The following is a 19,621-nucleotide window of genomic DNA, read 5'->3' on the forward strand; positions in this document are numbered from 1 at the left end:
AGAGCAGTGTCACTGGCCCTCATATGTGGGATCCGAACCGGGGCCCTCTGGCGTCCCAAGCCAGTTCTTAACCATCGCACCACTCAGCCGGCCCTATAATCAATATTTTTAAATTGATATCATTTTACATTCTTTTTTGGTACTAAGTCTTCAAATTTAATGTGTGTTTTACACTTATGGCACATTTCAGAATTAGACTACCACATTTCATAGCCTCATGTGGCTAATGGCTACCATAGTAGACAGTGCGTGTCTAAACTGTTCTAAACTGCTAGTACTCCTCACTGGAGAGTCCTTCAGATTTAGCCCCTAACAATCAAAATGAGACCTTGTCGCCCACTAACCAAAGTTCCCATGCACTCAACAGATGGCATACCCTACTCAGGATTATAACTTAGTAAGCCTTATTAGAAAGCCATGTAGAAGGAGCCAACAAGCAGAATGAGATGGGAAGCTTCTGGAGGACAGGCACCTGGGTTCATACTGTTGCTCTACTGCCCTCTCCTCCTTATGCCCCCATATCCCCACCCCCTATCTCTCCCACCTCCCACTCTACCTGTCCATCCCACCTCCCCGCTAGTGTGTTGCTTTGGCCTCCAAAGGGCATACTCCATACCTATTATTGTCTTGATTCTAAATGTAACATTTATTGTGAATCAAGCACCAATCACAGGCCAAGCACTGGAGATGTAGGAATGAACCATATAGCCATATAATGTCAGGTAGAGCTAAGTGCTATGAAGAACAGAGCAGTGCTTCCTTTGTAATAGTGAAGGAGAAGGGCATTTCTATGTTCTAGGACTTCTTGGGGTTTCAGAATGTGTTTATATGATTTTCTTTTTGTGAGTGTAGTTTCTATTTATTCTATCAGTCACTGCCCTTATAGTACTAGAATTTACTTGAAAGAATAAAACATTTACATCTGTTTGTTTTTTAAATGTACAGAGGTATAGTAGTATAAATAATAAATATGTGATAAGGAGATAGCAAGTGAATGAGGCCAAGGAAGCTACTCCTTTAGAAAGAGTGGGCAGGGAAGGCCTCTCTGACAACATTTGAGCAGAAACCTGAATGAAAAAGGGACAAGTCATGTAGATGTCTGGGGAAAGAGCTTCCAGTCATAAGAAACAGAAAACACAAATGGCTTGAGTTAGAGTGGCTTGGAAGATGCAGACTCAGAAGCCATTGTCAGGTGCAATGAGAGATAGGGAGATGCCAAAGGTCGATGATGATGCCAGATCTTGCAGTCTTATAGGCCCACCATATTGAAGACACAGGATTTATCCTAAGGGTTACAGGTAGCTTTTGGAGATGTATGAAGAAAGAAGTAAACTGATCAAATTAAAGTTTTAAAAAGATCACTGGATCTTAAGTTAAGCAATGGTTTCTCAGGTACAATTTGAACCCTCATACACTGCTGATGGGAATGTAAATTTGTACGGCCACTTTGAGAGAGAGTCTGGAAGTTCCTCAGAAAGTTAAATATAGAGTTACCATATGACCCAGCAGTTCCACTCTTAGGTATATACCAAGAGAAATTAAAATCTATGTCAACACAAAAACTTGCAGACAAATGCTCATAGCAGCATTATTCAGAATAGTCAAAAAGTGGAAACAAACCTATGTTCATCAGCTGATGAATAAAATGTATATCCATACTATGGAATATTATTTGTCTATAAAAAGGAATTAAGTACTGATATATGTAACAAGGATGAACTTTGAAACATTATATTAAAAGAAGCCAGACACAAAGGACCATATATTATATGATTCTACTTATATAAAATGTGCAGAATAGGCAAAGTTCTAGGGACAGAAAGTAGATTAGTGGTTGCCTAAGGCTGCGGTACAGGGCAGGAAGGATAGGGTGAGCAGGAATGGGGAGTGACTGTTAATGGGCACAGGGTTTCTTTTTAGGGTGTTGAATAAGATTGTGGTGATAGTTGTACAACTCTGTGAACATATTAAAAACTATTGAACTGTACAATTTAAATGGGTTAATTTTATCATTTATATATAATGTGTAATTTATTCACATTAGACTGGGAGTCAGCAAACTACAGCCCATGGACCTAATCCAGGCCACTATCTTTTTTGTATAACCTGTGAACTAAGAATGGTTTTTACATTTTTAGGTGGTTGAAAAAAAAAAAAGAAAAGAAAAATATTTTGTGGCACATAAAAATTATATTAAATTCAAATTTCAGTGTTAATTAACGAAGTTTTACTGGAACACAGCTATGATCATTTATTTATATATTGTCTATGGCTACTTTTGAGCATACTACTCCTCAGTGGATTTCAAGAGGGCAAGTAAAAGGGAACTGGCAGTCTGCCATGAACCTCAAACCCGTATGAGTGACCCTGAAGGGAGTCATAGCTGCTACTGCAGCTATGACTCCCAACCAGGCTGAGAGCATGTGAGAGGCTTGGAACAGTTACATTTAGGCAAAGGGGCTTTCCCAAATTACACAGAAAGTTCTAGGAAGCACTGTGATGTTAATGTACAGACCTGTAATGACTACTTTGAATTTCCCCTGTGAATAAGATATGACATTCCTAAGCATCCAGGCTCATGGATTTACATACCAGATTTGATGACTCCCAAATTTATACCTCTCCACCTGACTGCTCCTATGAATTCCAGATCTATACATCCAGCTGCCTCCTCACCATTGCCACTTGGACGTTTAATCACACGTTTCTCACCTCTCAAACTTATTACATTCAAATCCTAACTCCTAATTTTCCCCCCTAAAACTTCATATTCCTTCATATTACACCATTTACCTGGTTGCTCAGGATATAAACAAAACAGTTACCCATTCTCTCTCGCCCTACCTCCAATTCATGAGCGAACCCGGTCAGTACTGTCATCAAGACATATCCAGAATTTGAACACCACTAGCGCCACTATTACTACCTTAGGCCAAACCACCACTATCTTTCGTCTGGATGCTATAGGAGCCTTCTAATTGATCTTCCCGATTCCTCCCTTGCCACACTAGAGTCTAGGCCAGTGGTTGGAAAACTTTTTCTGCAAAAGGCCAGATAGTAAATATTTTAGACTGAGAATATGGTCCCTGTTGCAACTATTCAACCCTGTCCCTCTCCCCCTTAGATCATCTCTCTGGACTCCAGGTCCCAAGTTGGAATTGCTGTCTTCACTGCCCTCTGAACTCTCTGGGCTCTGCCCATTGTGATTCTGTGCTGGCTTTTCCTATGGTTTTGGATACTCAGCATCTCTCTCAGTTTTTATTTGTGTAGTCTGTTTTTCTGCCAGCAACTTTTGGGCTCCCCCATGTCTCGCTTTGCTTTGCTTTCAAGAGGACTCAGCCCTCCATTTTCATGCATTCTTTCATTTAGTGCTGCAGTTCTATGCTCCTTATTACTCACTAGCTCTAGACTTGAAGCTGGGGGTGCATCAACACAGTCCTTCCTCCAGGAGCTTTGATAGAGGAGGGCGGACAGGCCTGAGACCAAGCCAGAGTTCCAGATAAAGAAGCTTGCCACTTGGATGTTTAATAATCACACTTTTCTTGCCTCTCAAATGGGGAACGAAGGTGGGGGAGGCTCCAGGGTCTTCAGGCAGAGAGGAGAAGATAGAAGTACTCTGAGCAGACGGAACAGCATACATAAGGTAGAGGAGGCATCACAGAACATGGGGTGTCTTTGGAATTTTGTGGAGTTTAGTGTCACTGATGATGGGGTGGGGATGAAAGAATTGTGGGAGATGAAGCTGGAAAGGTAGTTTGGGACCTGACCACTAAGAGAAAGGAAATTTACATTTATATTATTTCCTTTAATCCCTACAACAATACTTTCCAGATTTTATTACTTCCACTTTGCATGTGAGGAGCCTGAGGTTAAGTAACAAATGGGAGTCAGCTGGTTAAGAGCAGTGGTTAAGAACATGGGCTCTAGGAGCCGGCCGAGTGGCGCATTGGTTAAGAGCTGGCTTGGGACACCAGAGGGCCCCGGTTCGGATCCCACATATGAGGGCCAGTGACACTGCCCTCCACAGCTAAGATGCTGAACAACAGCTCAACCTGGAGCTGGGCTGCCGTGAGTCACCTGCAACTGTGTAGGCTGCAGCCCCTGCTGCAGTGGGTTGCCATGAGCTACCATGTGTAGCCAGCAGCCAGCGTGAGCAGCCAGCAGCCGCCATGAGTGGCCGTCCAGAAGCCGGCGACTGATCTGCCTTGCCTGGGAAGAGCGCAATGATGGTACCAACTTGGGTCAGTGAAGCAACGTCCTCCACAACTAAACTGAAGAACAAAAAGGACAGCAACTTGTCTGTTCCTCTTCCCCCAATTCCCCAGAGCTGTTCCCATCCCCCAATTTCCCAATTAAAAAAAAAAAAAGAACATGGGCTCTAAAGTCCTGGGTTCCGTTCCCAGCATCTCCACTTACTTGGGGCACTGAATACTGTTTCTCTTCCTGGGCCTTGTTTCCCATTTACTAAAAGGGACTGGTAACACCAGAGCTTACTTTGTGAGTCAAGGGACATTATGAGGATTCAGTTTAAAAGTGCCTGGGCAATAAATGTTAGCTCTTAAGTGACAGAGTCAAGACTCAAATCCCAGTCAGTCTGAGATCAAGGCCCTTGTGCTTTGCTTTTTGTGTATATCCTGCTGCCTCTATTGATTGTGAAGGACCTTATGTGAAATGCTAAGAAGAATTTGGACTTGATCCCATAGATAATGGGGAGCACTGAAGTTTTTAAAGGCGGGGAGTGGTTTGGACTCATTTGTATGTTTGAAAGGTCACTGTGTGGAGAGGGCCTGGGGACAAGGGGACCAGGACTCCATGAAGGGAAAGGAGAGAAAGAGTGGAACTGAGAGCAAGAGATAGCGTCATAGGGCTTGTTGGCTGACTGGGTGGAGATGGTGTGACTTATCAGTCAAGTCACAATTCCTGCTTTAAATCCTTCAATGGCTTATCCTAACGAGGGGATAAATCAAACTCCTCAGCCCAGTTTACAGAGTACTTCACTCTGTGGCTCTTGTTTACTGCTCTAGATTCAGTTCCTTCACTCCCTCAACCTCCATACACCTTAAACAAGGCCACATTCAAGGCACAGAGAGGCAGGTGACTCAGTACATATCTCCACCTACTGTATCCCCCCACCCTGTCCTGTCCCTCCTGTGCATAGTCACAATTTTCCTTTCTTTGTCCCACTTCTCAGCTCAAATGCTGCCAGGATATTATACCTTTTTTTTTTCATATGAATAGTTTTTAATGAAAGCCTCTTAGTCACCTCATTTGTATTCCTCTTTGCCCGAGGCCAACTACTCCCTCATACAGAAACCCATCTCTCACAGATTTCCTTCCTCAGGAGGGCTGACAGCTTGACATAGAAGCTAAAGTTGTGTGCAATCCTGAGCAAAGCAGGACAAGAAGGCTTGGATCCCCTTCTAATGCTGTGGAAAGAAATCCCAGGATTCCTGGAGGTCCTGAAACTTCATACCCTAATGGCTGTTATCTCAGTATATATAAATTGTTGGCTTTAATGTCTTTTCTCAGCTTTTCATATCTTTTCCCAAGCTGAGAGCTCCTTTCGTTCAAGGCACGGGTTATGGCTGTTGCCCTGGTGATGATACACAAACATTTCTCAATTGAGTGAATGACAGACTCTCTTCTGCTATTTCACACACGCACTGTTTTCCCCCATTGCTCAATGCCCCCAGGAAAGCACTCCCCACTACCCTGCCATTGTCCAGTCTTTCCACAAATCTACCACCCACCCAAAGTGGGGAAGACTCTTGTCTCTGGTTCCTTCCTTTTGCAGACCTTAAGCTGTTATATGGGTGCAGTTTATAGCCACGGCCACCAGAGAGCTCTTCTCAAGCTCAGGATTCCCATGAGCAGCACCTGGGTAGCTAGGAATTAGAAGCAGGTTCTTTTATTAGTTTCATACTGAATCTGAGGTGTTCTGTCCATTATGTGGCTGTTAGAGAAAAAATTTGATCATGTGGTGCTTTACAGGACGACTTTTCCAGCTATCTCCAAAAATTTCTTAGGAAAATTCTATTTTCTTCTAAGGTAGGGACAGGAAAAATGGGCTTGGTGTTATGTTAACCTGCCCCCTGGGCAGGACTTTTGCAGGAGAATGGGTCCCTGAGTGCAGACAGCATGAAGATATCCTGCCCACTCTCTGTTCTGGGCTTCAGCCCTGCCTAGCTGGGGTGCTCCACTCCAGCCTCTGCACACACTGGTCACCTGCTCCTTCAAGCAGAGAAGCTCTGGACTTGAAAGACTGCTTGGGCAAGTCACAAATCCTTTGACCACAACCACCTCATCAGCAAAATGGGAATGCAAACACTCATCATATCTATCTATTGGGTTGTCGGAAAACTTATGACGCATTTTTGCGACGAAAAACATAGAAAAATACGTCATGGCTTTTCCAACAACCCAATACCAGAGCTGTGTCAGGGTAAATGAGCGAATGAGTGAAAGCCCTTTGAAAAGTGTGGTACCCTGTATCATCTCTACTTCCCTACTTAGACCATATTCCACAGTTAGGATAAGCACAAACAAGCCGGCCACAACAATTATAATAGATCAAAAAAGATTTTTGAATCTTGAGGGGAAATGATAGCCAAAACTCTCAAGTTTGTAATGGTTAAATATAAGTTACTCTTAAGATTGTGTAAGATAAATTTCTATTAATCAATATAAAATTATAATCCAAAATAATGTTTCAAATATCAGAAGAGAAATAGTCATTGAGATTTTGAATATCAGCATCTCATATTATAGACCTAAATTTTTGCATTTTTGTGTGATTGACTCAATTTATTTCAAAACACTTTACCAAAGTAAGTCACATAATATTTTTCCTGGTATTTCACCCTAGAACTGGTAGTTACTTGATTTAGGATTTTCAAAGCAGTAATCTTCTTTATCTAACAGACTCTAGATAATCTGAAGGAAGGGAAACATCATCTACGTGTGCGGCCTGCAGACATACCTGTTGCCGAGAGAGCATCTCTGAACTACTGGCGAACATGGAAATGTATCAGCAAGCCCTCAGAATTTCCCATAAAAAGCCCAGCCTTCACAGGTATAACCACAGGCTGACCCTTCCTGAAACCCACACCTGCTTCCCTTCTCCTCATCCTAATAGAAGTGGCTTCCATCCAGAGAGTACCCTGATTTCTGAGCTCGTTCTGGAAGATTTCTCTACCTCACTGTCATCTCCTTTGAACTTGTACCCTGCCACATGCCCTCTCCATGGCTGCTTACCCACTGGAATCAAACATCTTCCTCTGTATATTTTTTTTCAACTGGGTAAGGCTGGGCTACATTCCACCTCTCTGAATAGTCAGGGAACTCCACCATCTTTTCAAATCACCTCTAACCACCACACAAGGAATGTCCCCAAATGATCACTGTCTGATGGGTGCCCTGCAGCATAGATTTACTTATTTGGGACACTAGAACATCCATTTATGAGGGATGGGTTTGGGCTTCCAAAAGAGTCAAAGGATCTATTTTGGTCTAGGTCACAGTGGTTGGTTTGATCCATTAGAAAGAACCATATAGGTAACCAATGTGAATTTAATGACTTTGGGTACATAAGCCAAAATTTCATAACATGTCACACTGCCCTTCACTGTAGAAAAAATAGATTTCCATGCCCTGCTCCCCACCACACTCCTGCCATACCTTAGGGTTACATCTAAAAAGAAAGAGAGAGGAAGGAGGCACCTGGCAGGGTCTATTTCCAGGGTGAATCTTTCCAGCTTCCTCTGGGGCCCCTGGGTCAGTGAGAGCCATGGTGGCCTCTAAGAACCCTGGCCTCTAGGAGGTGGTGACACCCCTCTGCACATTCTCCTCCAGGCCTACATGATAAGGCACCTTTGGGGCTCATGGACACACCACTGTTAGACACAGAAGAGGAAGTGCACTATTGCTTCCTGCCCCTGGACCTAGTGGCCAAGTATCCAAGCCTGGTGACTGAAGACAACCTGCTGTGGCTGGCTGAGACTGTGGCTCTGATTGAGTGCGAGTACAGCGAGTTCCGCTTCATTGGTGATTGTTCTATCCCGGGGTGTTGGGGGTAAGGGTGAGAGGAGGGAGGCATGCTGATGGGGCCCATCCACCCCTCCCCACCCACACTCCCTGAGGCCCAGCTTGGTGCTTAGGGCCTCAGGAGCTTCGCTGGGCAGAGGTGGTGGAGGCATGACAGAGCCTTCCCGGATGCAGGCAGAGTTCCAGCATTAGACTCCACTAGCCTCAGGGCGTGTTCATTTGGGGTGGCCTGGTACAAGGGCAGCACGGGAAACTACCTGCAGTGGTGCCAGGGGCCACAGAGAGTTGGTGTGAAGGGCAAGGCCCTGAGATGGAGCCCAAGGTCAGCTACTCTTCTTGTTCTGCTCTTATGTATCTAATTGGGCTCCAGGCCTCAGTTCCTCTCACCCTAAAATGAGGAAATAGGGTTGTTTCAAAGGATGGTCCCTACCTGCTCTCACTTCCACTAAACTCAGAATAGAAGGAGAGGAGGGTGGATGGTGAAATGTTCCCCAGAATCATTGTAGAATTGTCCACTTCAGCTAGTGGCCTAAGGAGGGGTGAGCTCTTCAACCCTGGACAGAAGAGCCTTCCTTCGGCCAGCTGTCCCAGGACACGCTCTGGGGGGCGTGTGAACTGAGTGACCTCTTTGATTCTAAGATGCTGCTGCTGCCTAGATGAAGAGGGCAGGAAACACCCAAGTTGTACTAGGGGTCCAAATATCTGGAACCCCAAACATTCATCATATTCATAGTCACCTGGAAAGTTGTCTGTGATGTGCTTCTGAATCTCCAAGTTGATTCACACAGGATATTAGCGTTGGCTGCATCTCTGCCTCCCTCCCTGCAATCCAGGCAGGGACAAACTGCAAGTGCCACCTGCCAGCCCAGACTCGGCTAGGCCCTTCCTCTCTAAGCGGCAAGACAGCTCCCTCTTTTGGAATAGCCTGCTTTGGGGTCAAGACTCATAGGGTAAGTCTCAGGGCCAGTGTGCTCACCAGCTGGGCCTGGCTTGGAATCCCCAGGTCAGGCCATGGGAGGCCACACCCATGGACTCAAACAGGAAAACAAAGTAATCTGGGGTCTGTCACCATGAAAACTACAGACTTAAAGCTAATCTAACCAGGTATGTTTAGAAATTATTTCAGAACAAGAAAAGCCTAGGATAAGTTGCAGCACCAAAAACATGCCAAAGCCTAGACCTACAGTTAAATTAGAAATAACCTCACTAACTCATTTTGTTTTCCTTTGCTTTTTAAGTGAATTTTCTTCGCTCACAGAAGATTATACTACCGGATAATTTCTCCAACATAGATGTGTTAGAAGCAGAAGTGGAAATTCTCGAAATCCCTGAGCTCACTGAAGCTGTAAGGCTGTACCGGATGAATATGGGTATGTGACCAGGGGAAACTTGCCCTCCCCTTGACATTCTGGGGCAGTCAGGCTTGAGCTGGAAAAGCCAAGAACAAGTATCTCTCCTCCCACAACTACTTGGGGCTTTGGGAGGTGGTGAGAGAAGCGGGTGTTTGAGCTGTCTTAGAATCCAAGAAAAGGAATCTCAGCCTGAAATCCTGTGTGCCCTCTGTCTGTTCAGCCTCCCCACTGAGGATGGGTAGCTTACAGGTAGCCCAGCCCCACCGAGGTGAGGAAACCAGGCCAGCATGTCCTAGGGAAGGAGGCTGAGCCTGACGGCAGACTTCCCAGGGGCAGGGGAGGTCTGCTCTGCTTGTGAAGTGGTGAACAACTGGGAACTTCCAGTACCCACCTACCACTCCTGCCCTTCTCTTCCAGGCACAGCTGGAAGGCATGGGAAACGCTTGGGCAAATTCCCTACTAGTGCTTCAGTTTTCCCACCCACCACCAAATTCCCTTGTGCCCTACTTCGAAACCCCTGGCTGCTGTGTCTGTTTCTGCCTGCTCCTGACACTTCCTGACCCTGGTCTAGTCCAGGCCTTCATGCTCCCAGCCCTATCTCATTCCAGCTTGCTTCCCCCATCACATTTTTCATTTGCCTTTCATCATCCTGTTTCCCAAATCCTGCACATCCATGGAAGCTACTGTGCATGTTGCAGGGAGCTAGCTACCTCAGTGTGGCCTCAGCTGGCATTCTGAGAATGTAGAGAACTGAGAATATATAGTATAGTTTGCACATCACCAGACATTTGTCTGTGGGAATAGGCCTTTCCCTGTCTTCAGGCCCCTCTCCTAGCCTCCTCCCTAAGCAAATGGAGTCCTGTCCTATTTGGGGGTAGTAGCATTCTGCAGCAGGTCTCAGCAGCCTGTCCCAGGTTCTTCCAATACACTTAAGGGGGTGTAACTTCAAACCCCTCCCTCAAGGGCTTCTATTCCTCAGAGAGCACAGGTCACTGAGAGATGGGTTGAGTGGTGCCCGCTCCACAAGAGCTACGTGAAGATGGAAGGGCAGTAAGTTTGTAGATGGGCTCTGTATGCCGTGCAGCAGCCCCCACACACTAAGTATGGATTTTGCCTTTTATAAAGCACCATACCTAAGGGAAAGAGCTCTGGTAACCTTGGAGACAGACAGAGCTGCCCTCAAATCCCAGCTCTGCCCCTGCCTCAATTTGCAGTTTGGGGCAAGGTACTTAATTAGCCTCTCAGGAGTCTCCTCACCTCTGACATGATGATAGCACTACCCCCCTTGTGGTGTTGCTCTGAGGGTTGGAGATGATCCATGAAAACTGCCCAGCAGCTTGCCCATTGTTGCCACTGGAGACTGTGCATTGTGCCCACTACAGAACAAGGTCCCACCCACAGGCCAGCAATGCAAATACCCAACCTGGGGGAAATTCTGCCCAGGTGTGATAGGGGCTGTGAATCTGGGAAGCTATAACACACTTTGGGTTCTGTCTATGGTTGCTGATCTTTACCCATGGATAGTTAAAGCGGAGCCTGGAACTAAGGGAGAGTCCCACAGAGGTTGGCTCGGATGGCTGCTGCACTGAAATTTCTGAACTTCAAATGTTAGTCATCCAGCTAAATTGCCCTTCCCTCCTCCCCACCTCCTAACAAATAGTTTTGACCTCTCAGCCTGGCTGAGGATATGAAAAAAACTATACTGATTTTGAGAAGATCCAAATTTGGGCTATGCAACGAAATAAGCTCCCTCTAAGCCTCTTTAGTACTAATTCAAGGCAGCAGTAGAACAAGACCCAAAGCTTCCAATACAATTATGATCACAAGGGGTCTAGGAGTCACCCCTTTCTCCTGGCACAGGTGGCTGTTCCCGGACCTCCTGTCCTCCCCCGAGCCTAGGGAAGGGGGGCCGCACAGCGGGCCTGGAGTCCGTGAAGCCACTGTACACAATGGCCCTGGGTCTGCTCGTCAAGTACCCAGACTCCGCGTTGGGACAGCTCAGCATTGAGAGCACGCTGGACGGAAGTAGACTGTACATCACAGGGAATGGGGTTCTCTTCCAGCACGTCAAGTAAGGCTCTCCTCAGAGAACAGCTTAATCCCACTCAGGCTGGACTTCGCCTCTCTCTAGGAACCAACCTGGTACCCTGCCCACCAGCCAGAGGGAAGTAGTGGGGGGCAAACTTATCATTTTAGCCACTTCCACCACCACCACCAAACCTCAGCCTCAGAGGAGAGGGCTAGTGTCAAAATGAAAGGGTTCCCAAGGTTTCATATTTCTGTTCTCTGCAAACCATTGCTCTGGTTCTAGCCCTGTGCTAGGTCTGAGGTGACCAGACTACAGTCACAATCCTCAAGGTGCTAAGTATTACACCTCCCCCCATGCAGACCCTCTTACAAAGGTCCTCCCCCCACCCTGGGGAGGCTCACTGGACACCCAGAGAGGCCAGAGCCAATAGTGAGTCTCCCAGAAATAAGGCCAGGCAGGCTTCCCAGAGGAGGTGATACCTGGCCTTTGCCTTGGGGGACGAGCTCAGAATATACCCATTAGTGTAAGGGCATGGAATCCTGTTTTACAAAAGGGGTGACAGGTACAGAGTGGACAGCTCTCAGGGTCACAAAATACATCGGTACCAAAACTAAGGGTAGGAAGTGGGTTTTCTTGAGTCCCTAGGGAGAGGGTCAGCCAATCCTGAACCCTGTCTTACCTCAATATTGTTGTTTTGGGCCTTTGTGGTTTTGTGGCCCACGCCTGATGTCACAGAGGGCAAAAACAAGTGCCTCTGGAGGCAGGGGGTTTAAATTCAGACTTTCTTGGGCACATAGGGTGTATTAGTAATCTCCTAAGACCATGGCAGGCTGCCACATAGTGTCTGAGATGTCTTGGGCAAATACTTATGGGGGCAGGAATGATGTGGCCAGGCCCTGGCCTGGCTTCTGGAACCTGAGACAAGGCCTGGAGGCTCACAATTAGTCAATTTAGAGGACTTTGCTAAAATAGGTCAAGCTCAGCTACAAAAGAGTAAGCCTGTGTGTTCAAACTTACCCTCCTCCAAGATACCGCCAGATTTCCAGTTAAATCAAGGATATGATGTTAGTGACAAGTGTGAGCCAGTGCTGGGGAAAGACGTTCTAGACATAGAGTTGACAGGCTGGACTCCCTTGGGGTGCAGTGCTGAGGCTGTCTGTGACAGGCCTTTCCTCTGGGCAGGAATTGGCTGGGGACTTGCCGGCTGCCCCTGACCGAGACCATTTCTGAGGTGTATGAGCTCTGTGCCTTCCTGGACAAGAGGGACATCACCTATGAGCCAATGAAAGTCGCTCTGAAGACTCATCTGGAGCCAAGGACTCTCGAACCCATGGATGTGCTCAGTAAATGAGGAAGCTTCTTATTTTGAATTTAGCATCAAGGAAGGGCCTGGAGGAGCAGAGGGGAATGATGAGGCTGGCCAGGGCCAGGCACTATAGAGGGAAGAGGAAAGGATAGCCAGAAAGACCAACATTTGTGGGCTCTGCCTAAAGGGGAACTTTCATGTTAAATGAGCCCTCCTTACCCCAAGCCCATGAGTGGCCTCAAACAGCACAGATGGGGCAGCACAGGCTGAGCACTACAGAGTGATCCAGTGTGAGGCTGCACAGTCCCCAAGTCATGCCTGGTCCATTCTGGGTGCTGACGTGCTGTGCTCACTTGGTCCTCACTGCCATCCAGGGAGGAACAGTCCCTGGGTCCATTTAACAGATTAAGCAGAGCTCAGGGAGGTAACTTGCTCAAATTATATAGTTAGATCATAACTGAGCTGGGGTTGAAATCTGAGTCCAAAGCTAATATTGTTTTCACCATCTGCTTATAGCCTCCTATTAACAAAAAGTTTTTCAGGTCAAGTTTACGCTGTATTACTATCATTCTGCAGCATTCAACATTTATTGAGCACCTACCATATACCAGGACAGAAGTAGACACCAGGGGTACAGAAGCGAGCAAAACAAACCCAGTCCTTCTCTTCATGGAGTTCACAATCTAATATATCCCTCTTACCTCTTATCTAATTATAATCTAGTTATATACCCTTCACTCATAACCAAGCTCATTAGAAACTAGTTCCCAAACATCACAACAAAGCCTAAGTCTATTCACTCCCAGGAAAAGGCATGGGTTCTTCTTCCCAGAAGAAAGCTTCATTCTCCAGTCATATCTAGAGGCTTGTTCTCTAGAGAAGTAACAGTAAATTGATGAGAGCTGGCTCTATGACATTTGCCAAATGATAAGCACAAACATACCAAGGGACTCCTAGCTTCAGTCTGAGTAGCCATGTGAAAAGTTACGCACCCAGGACACACCCAGAAACCAGAGGCAGCTGGCAATGTAGGCAGACAGGAACATCAGTCCAGCTTTCTTGAGAGAGGTGGGTCAGGGGAAGAGCAGCAGTGTCCTTGGGGTGGAGATTCCCAGTTTTACCTTCCCCACCTCCAGTCACCAGCTGACCCTCCAAGCTGCCATTCAAAACCCACCTGACCACCCAGGAAACCACATGGTGAGCTGCAGGGAAGGCCTGAGCAGCAGAGAAGGGTGGAGTCGGATTTCTGCTGCTTCTCAGAGTAGGTGACACACTATGACTGATGACTGAGTCTACATGCACTACATTCTTGACCAAAACTTACCTTCTGGCCCTGTGATGTGTTCCCTCTCGTTTTTTCTGTAGATGAGGAGTGGATGGCAGAAATCACTGTGTATTCCCCGCAACAGATTATCAAGGTTTATGTTGGAAGCCACTGGTACGCGACTACCCTGCAGACCCTGCTGAAGGTACTGCTGGCCCGGGGTTGCCCTCCTCCCATTGGCTTCTGCAGCTGACCTGCTGTGGAACTTGTCACCTGACCCTCACATAGCCTCCAGCGCCTGCTTAAAACAAGAACCTTCCCTCCTGCTTTTATCATTCGAACAGCATGCTGGGAAGGCCCTCAGGAGTTTGGGGGTAGGGAGGAGGCCAGTCTGAGGGGCCTGAACTGAGCAGGAGGTAGGGTGGGGTTCCAAATACCCCTAGGTGGTGGTCTAGGGACCAGCAAAACTTGAAGAAGAGATAATGTGCTTCTCCTTTAGATGTTCTGCTCCCCACCATGGCTCCCTGTGGCCAACAAACCCCAAAGCCTCTGCTCTAGAATGGTCGGGGAAATGAAGAGAAGACTGATCTGCCCCTTACAGAAGACCTAGACGTTTAACTAACAGACTAACAGTGTGGTGTCCAACCCTTTGCAGTATCCAGAACTGCTGTCCAACCCTAAGAGAGTGTACTGGATCACATATGGACAGACCCTGCTGATCCATGGGGATGGGCAAATGTTCCGACATGTTCTCAACTTTCTGAGACTTGGAAAACTGTTTCTACCATCAGAATTCAAGTAAGTGAAGGGAGGAAATTGTATGATGAAACCCCAGCCCTCTGTAATAAAGGACACTTGAGTTTACAGCCTTTAGGGGGGAGGACACAGTATTTCCAACATGTGAACTGTTCAAGGCAGCAGCTCTGGAGGCCTATGCCTCCACCTACACTCCCACCCCTGCTGCCCAGTCCAATATCTTGTCATTTGCAGGGAATGGCCCCTCTTCTGCCAGGAGGTGGAGGAATACCACATCCCATCGCTCTCAGAAGCCCTTGTCCAATGCGAGGCGTACAAGTAAGGGGACTTGGCTCCAGACACCACATTCGGGAGTTTGGTCCTTTAATTTCCTCTTGGGAATCCTGTCCTAAGTCCCACCTCCCAATAAGACCTGTTATCCTTAGGGTTAAGGGGGTGGAGCGGGTCCAGGATTGACCAGTGACCTAAGCAAAACCCTTTACGAGCCCCTTCTCCCCAGCTGTCCAGGGTTAACTCTCAGCCAAAGGGCAGACCTGACCAACTGGTCAATGGGCTAGTGAAAGCTTCTCACTAACCAACCCTTCTTGGAGTGTGTAGGTCATGGACCCAGGAGAATGAATCTGAAAATGAAGAAGCTTTTCCCATCAGGAGGCTGCACGTAGTGACAGAAGGGCCAGAGTCATTGGTGGAGTTCAGTAGAGATCCCAAAGAAGTAAGGCCCAGCCTTCTTTGGTTTGGTGTTGTCCTCAAAGGGAACCCCCACAGGGCTCAGGGCAGGCTCTGCTACTGGGGGGCAGAGCAGAGTGACAGGGCAGGGCCTAGATGGGCTCCTAGCACAGTAACTGGCTTCTGAACCTAGGAGGAGCGACAGGGAAGTGTCGGCTGCTGTGGCCTGGGATGCTGCTACTATGTCCCTTTGGTGTGTGAGAGGTCCCTGTGCTGGCACCACCCCACTCAGACTGAGCAAAACTCACACAGCTGACTATAGGGCACGGATCATTCTGGGTGAGGCCAGCTTGTTAGGTCTGGGGGAAGCTCCTAAGTGGAAGCACAACATGCCCAGAGCTGCTGCGCCCTCCCTCCCCAGAACACAGCCTGCGTACCTGTGGACCTCCAAGACTGCAATAACAGGACTGCATGGAACAAGGTCAAGGGGACCCTGGCCCGGTCCAGCCAAATGGAGGAGGCCGAGCAGTACTCCCAGACCATCCCGATGTCCCTGTGCCGAAGTGCCAAGCGGGTGGGCAATCCCAGCACATACTCCCACTGTTCTGGCCTATGTGCCAACCCTAGACACTGGGGGGCCCACCCTGAAAGTCCCCCCAGGAAGAAGTGCCCCACAGTTAACCTCACACAGAAATGTGAAACCAAAGACCTTCCTGTCACCCCCATGCAAAAGCTCATCTCCCTGGTGAGGGAATGGGACATGGTCAATTGCAAGCAGTGGGAATTCCAGCCACTGCCAGCCCCCCAGAGCAGCTCCTTGGAGGAGGCCGCCCTGCAGCTCCCCTCGGCAAGTGAGGCTGTTTCTCAGCCCAGTACCTCAGCTTCCTGGAAAGGCCATTCCACAACCTCAGAGAAGGACCCAGGTCCACAGGCAGGGACTGGAGCTGGAGCCAAAGACAAAGGGCCAGAGCCAACCTTTAAGCCATACTTCCCCATGAAAAGAACTCTCACCCTGAAGGACTGGGGCAAGCAGAGGTCAAAGGAGAGAGGTGAGTCCTATACCATCCTCATTTACAACAGAAAAGAAAAACCTTGACTAAGACCACAGAGTGAGTGAGTGACAAAGGGGAACTAGAACCCAGCACTCACCAATGCCAGCTCTGTCAAGCAGCAAACACAAATATATGACCAACACAGTGGCATGGCTCGAGGAGCTAAGAGACCACATAAAGCATATGGAAAGGGGGTGCCTATGAAGTAATAGGAACACAAAGGAGGCTGGGGGCTGGGGACTCAGCAGGGGAAAGAAGGAGAAACCTTGGTGCGCGTGGAAACAGGTCATTAGTCTAGCTGGAGGCCAGGCTTCCTGGAGAAGTGATGGGAGGTATAAGTAATCAGAACAGGTCTTGCGGTTAAGTTCAGGTCCTGGCACTTTGTTCTGACCCTAAAGGGAGTGGACAGCCACTGAAGCATTTTAAACAAGGGAGCAAGTAGTCAGATGTGCATTCAGAAAGCTTGCTCCAGGAGCAGAGGAAATGCAGCAGCAGGAGGGGAAGTGTTAGAAGTGGTGAGGTCATTGGAGATGAAAACAGGCTAGGCAGTCAGGGGAGGATGGGGATAAGGACTCAGCCAAAGAGGGGCCAGTTTCTGGCTTGGGTGACTGAAAAGGGGTGGACGGTTACTGAGGAGGGATGGACAGGACAAGGAGCTGGAGAGAGAGGTGTGTTGTGTGGAGAGCTGCAGCGCAGCCCAGGGAAGTGTGCTAACTGCCATAATGGGCTATTTCCTCTGCTCCGTCCAAGTCCTTCCGACACTGTTGTCGCCTTCCCTTTTTGAAGCTCGAGCCTTGCTTGGAGGGGCCTTCTTGGGCCCTGCCTATGAGCCACAAGTTGGTCTGTCAAGCATACTTTTCACAGCGGACAGGCTTCAAAGGCTCACCCAAAAAACTCCTCTCATTTTATAATTTTATGAACATTTCCAGTCCCCAGCTGAGTTATTATTGGCCTTATACCAATCTTCGTTCAACAGAGAAATTTGGGAGAGTTCTTGGAGTTCTGAAATTTAGGATTTGGCTTGCAATGATTTCAGGGCAGTGAAGAGGGGAGAGCCAGGACAGGCCCCTGCCAACCCAAGGTGCCACTTCCGAGAGGCTGGAGGCAGCAGCTGCTGGGAGGGCGGGGTGACTGCCCATACTGGTCTGTCACCAGAGGTCCCCTCCCTGGCTGAGCTCTGAAATGGCTTAAGGAGAACCCCCTCCCCACGTTGTTTTCACAGAAGGCCCTGCCCCTGAGCAGCCACTGCCTGAGGCTAGTGAGGTGGACAGCACAGGGGTCATCCTCAAAGTGAGCCACCCCCCCGTGGTGGGCAGTGATGGCTCCTGCATGTTCTTTGAGGACAGCATCGTCTACACCACACGGATGGACAAGCTGAGGCACACACCTCCCACAGCCAGCCTCCAGCCCCAAGGTGAGGCTCTGGAGCCAGGCCGGGCCCTGCACTTCCTTGTGGAGACGTCCAAGCCCCACCCAGGGTCCTGTAGGGAGATAGTCTCCTGCGGGAGCCCTTACCCCAGGCTGCTTCTAAGGCCCTAGGCCTTGGGTAGATGTGGCCACATCCACTCTCTCCTTCACAGAGGTGACTTTCCTGAGTTTCTCTCTGTCCTGGGAAGAGATGTTTTATGCACAGAAATGTCACCGCTTCCTGAGTGACATCATCCTGGATTCCATCAGGCAAAAGGACCCCAAAGCCATCACAGCCAAGGTGGTCTCCCTGGCCAACCGGCTGTGGGTATGTGATAGGCCCCAGGCCCTGTTCCTTCGCCACCTGTCCCTTTGACCCACAATAAGTAGTACAAGGCAAGAGGAAGCAAGCCAAGACAGTGGGGGTAGGTAAGGGGAATAGGTCAGGGGAAGAAGGGTGGCAAGAACAGGGACAGGAAGACAGGGTGGTGTCATCTGGACCAAGCCTTGGCCAAGAGACAGTCTGGAGTGAAAGTGCCCCCTGATCCCTGTGGCTGCTGCAGGCCCAGGAAAGCCCCTTCTCTGTATCCCACTCTGAGGGGCTAAGCAAAAGTGTGTCGGGCAGCTGCCCCAGCGCTGAGAGTGGGCTCTCCTGACAGACCCTGCACATCAGTCCTAAGCAATTTGTGGTGGATTTGCTGGCCATCACCGGCTTCAAGAATGACCGGCATACCCAGGAACGCTTGTACAGCTGGGTGGAGGTGAGAACCACCTGCACCACACGGGTAATGGTGACCATATGGACACTGTGCCTTGCCGCACAAGGGCTAGGCCAGTACTGCCCAGAAGGCAAGGCAGGCAGCTAGACCTTGGGTCCCTGGTCCTGGGGAGGGAGAAATGATGGCTGAAATCAACCAGTCTAGAGTGGTCAAAAAGCAGTATTCAGCCTACTTGTTTTTGTAGTTTTCCTCCAGTGATAGTGATTTTGCCTTCATCACTAACAACCTTGGCTATGCTCAGGGAAGCATATTATATGAGCCCAATATTTTGGGATTCTGAAATCAGAGAAACTATTGGGAGTCAGACCTTTTCAACAGGTGATACCAACATTACCTACTTAACCATTATGTCACCATTTTTGTACACCCCTTTAATATTTAAGCTGCTTAAAGAATTTTTATAAAGAAAATGTTCAGTGAGAGCAAAGGAATGACCAGAATTTTTGGGTTTGATTCCTTAAAGTAATTTCATGGTTCAACATTTATATTTAACATTGTAGGTGAAAAAGATTTAGCTAATTTCTCATTAATTTGGTATTTCTGTAATCAAGTGCATTGTTACAACACCTTTCTCTATAAACACAAAAATGCCAAATTATCAGGCCTCTGGCCTAGTGGCAGGAAAACATACATTTTTGACCCTGTGGTTCTTCTGCTCAGTTCCCTGGTAACCGCCCCTAGCCATAACCCTTTGAACATCAAAGGTTCCCAATAACTGACCTTACCCTGCCCACACAGAGCTACAGTAGGCAACTGGGCAGGAAATCAGGGCTAGAACTAGCCTTTCCTTCCAGCTCACACTGCCTTTCGCCAGGAAATATGGCTGCTGCATGGACCTGCTCATCCAGAGGGGCCTGTCTAAGTCTGTCTCTTATTCTATCCTGGGCAAATACTTACAAGAGGGTGAGGGTATCCAGAAACACTGCCCCCACCTATCCCCAGCTGCCAAGGCTCATTTGAACTGATG

The 19,621-nt window shown here is 48.1% G+C and overlaps 1 protein-coding gene across 1 annotated transcript in view; it reads left to right on the plus strand.

Annotated features, from left to right (window-relative positions):
- KCTD19 (potassium channel tetramerization domain containing 19) overlaps nt 1–19,619 on the plus strand; it is a 24,402-nt gene extending 4,783 nt beyond the window's left edge. The window contains exons 3-16 of the mRNA XM_019653794.1: nt 6,922–7,072; nt 7,852–8,043; nt 9,282–9,413; nt 11,256–11,466; nt 12,607–12,767; nt 14,096–14,199; nt 14,650–14,792; nt 14,985–15,068; nt 15,348–15,462; nt 15,838–16,465; nt 17,691–17,882; nt 18,049–18,203; nt 18,535–18,636; nt 19,449–19,619. Coding sequence (XP_019509339.1) covers nt 6,922–7,072; nt 7,852–8,043; nt 9,282–9,413; nt 11,256–11,466; nt 12,607–12,767; nt 14,096–14,199; nt 14,650–14,792; nt 14,985–15,068; nt 15,348–15,462; nt 15,838–16,465; nt 17,691–17,882; nt 18,049–18,203; nt 18,535–18,636; nt 19,449–19,619 — 2,541 coding nt within the window. The remainder of the gene's footprint in view (nt 1–6,921; nt 7,073–7,851; nt 8,044–9,281; nt 9,414–11,255; nt 11,467–12,606; nt 12,768–14,095; nt 14,200–14,649; nt 14,793–14,984; nt 15,069–15,347; nt 15,463–15,837; nt 16,466–17,690; nt 17,883–18,048; nt 18,204–18,534; nt 18,637–19,448) is intronic.
- The last annotated feature ends 2 nt before the right edge of the window (nt 19,620–19,621 follow it).

This window comes from Hipposideros armiger, unplaced genomic scaffold, assembly GCF_001890085.2.
Source record: "Hipposideros armiger isolate ML-2016 unplaced genomic scaffold, ASM189008v1 scaffold_9, whole genome shotgun sequence".
NCBI classification, from domain to species: Eukaryota; Metazoa; Chordata; class Mammalia; order Chiroptera; family Hipposideridae; genus Hipposideros; species Hipposideros armiger.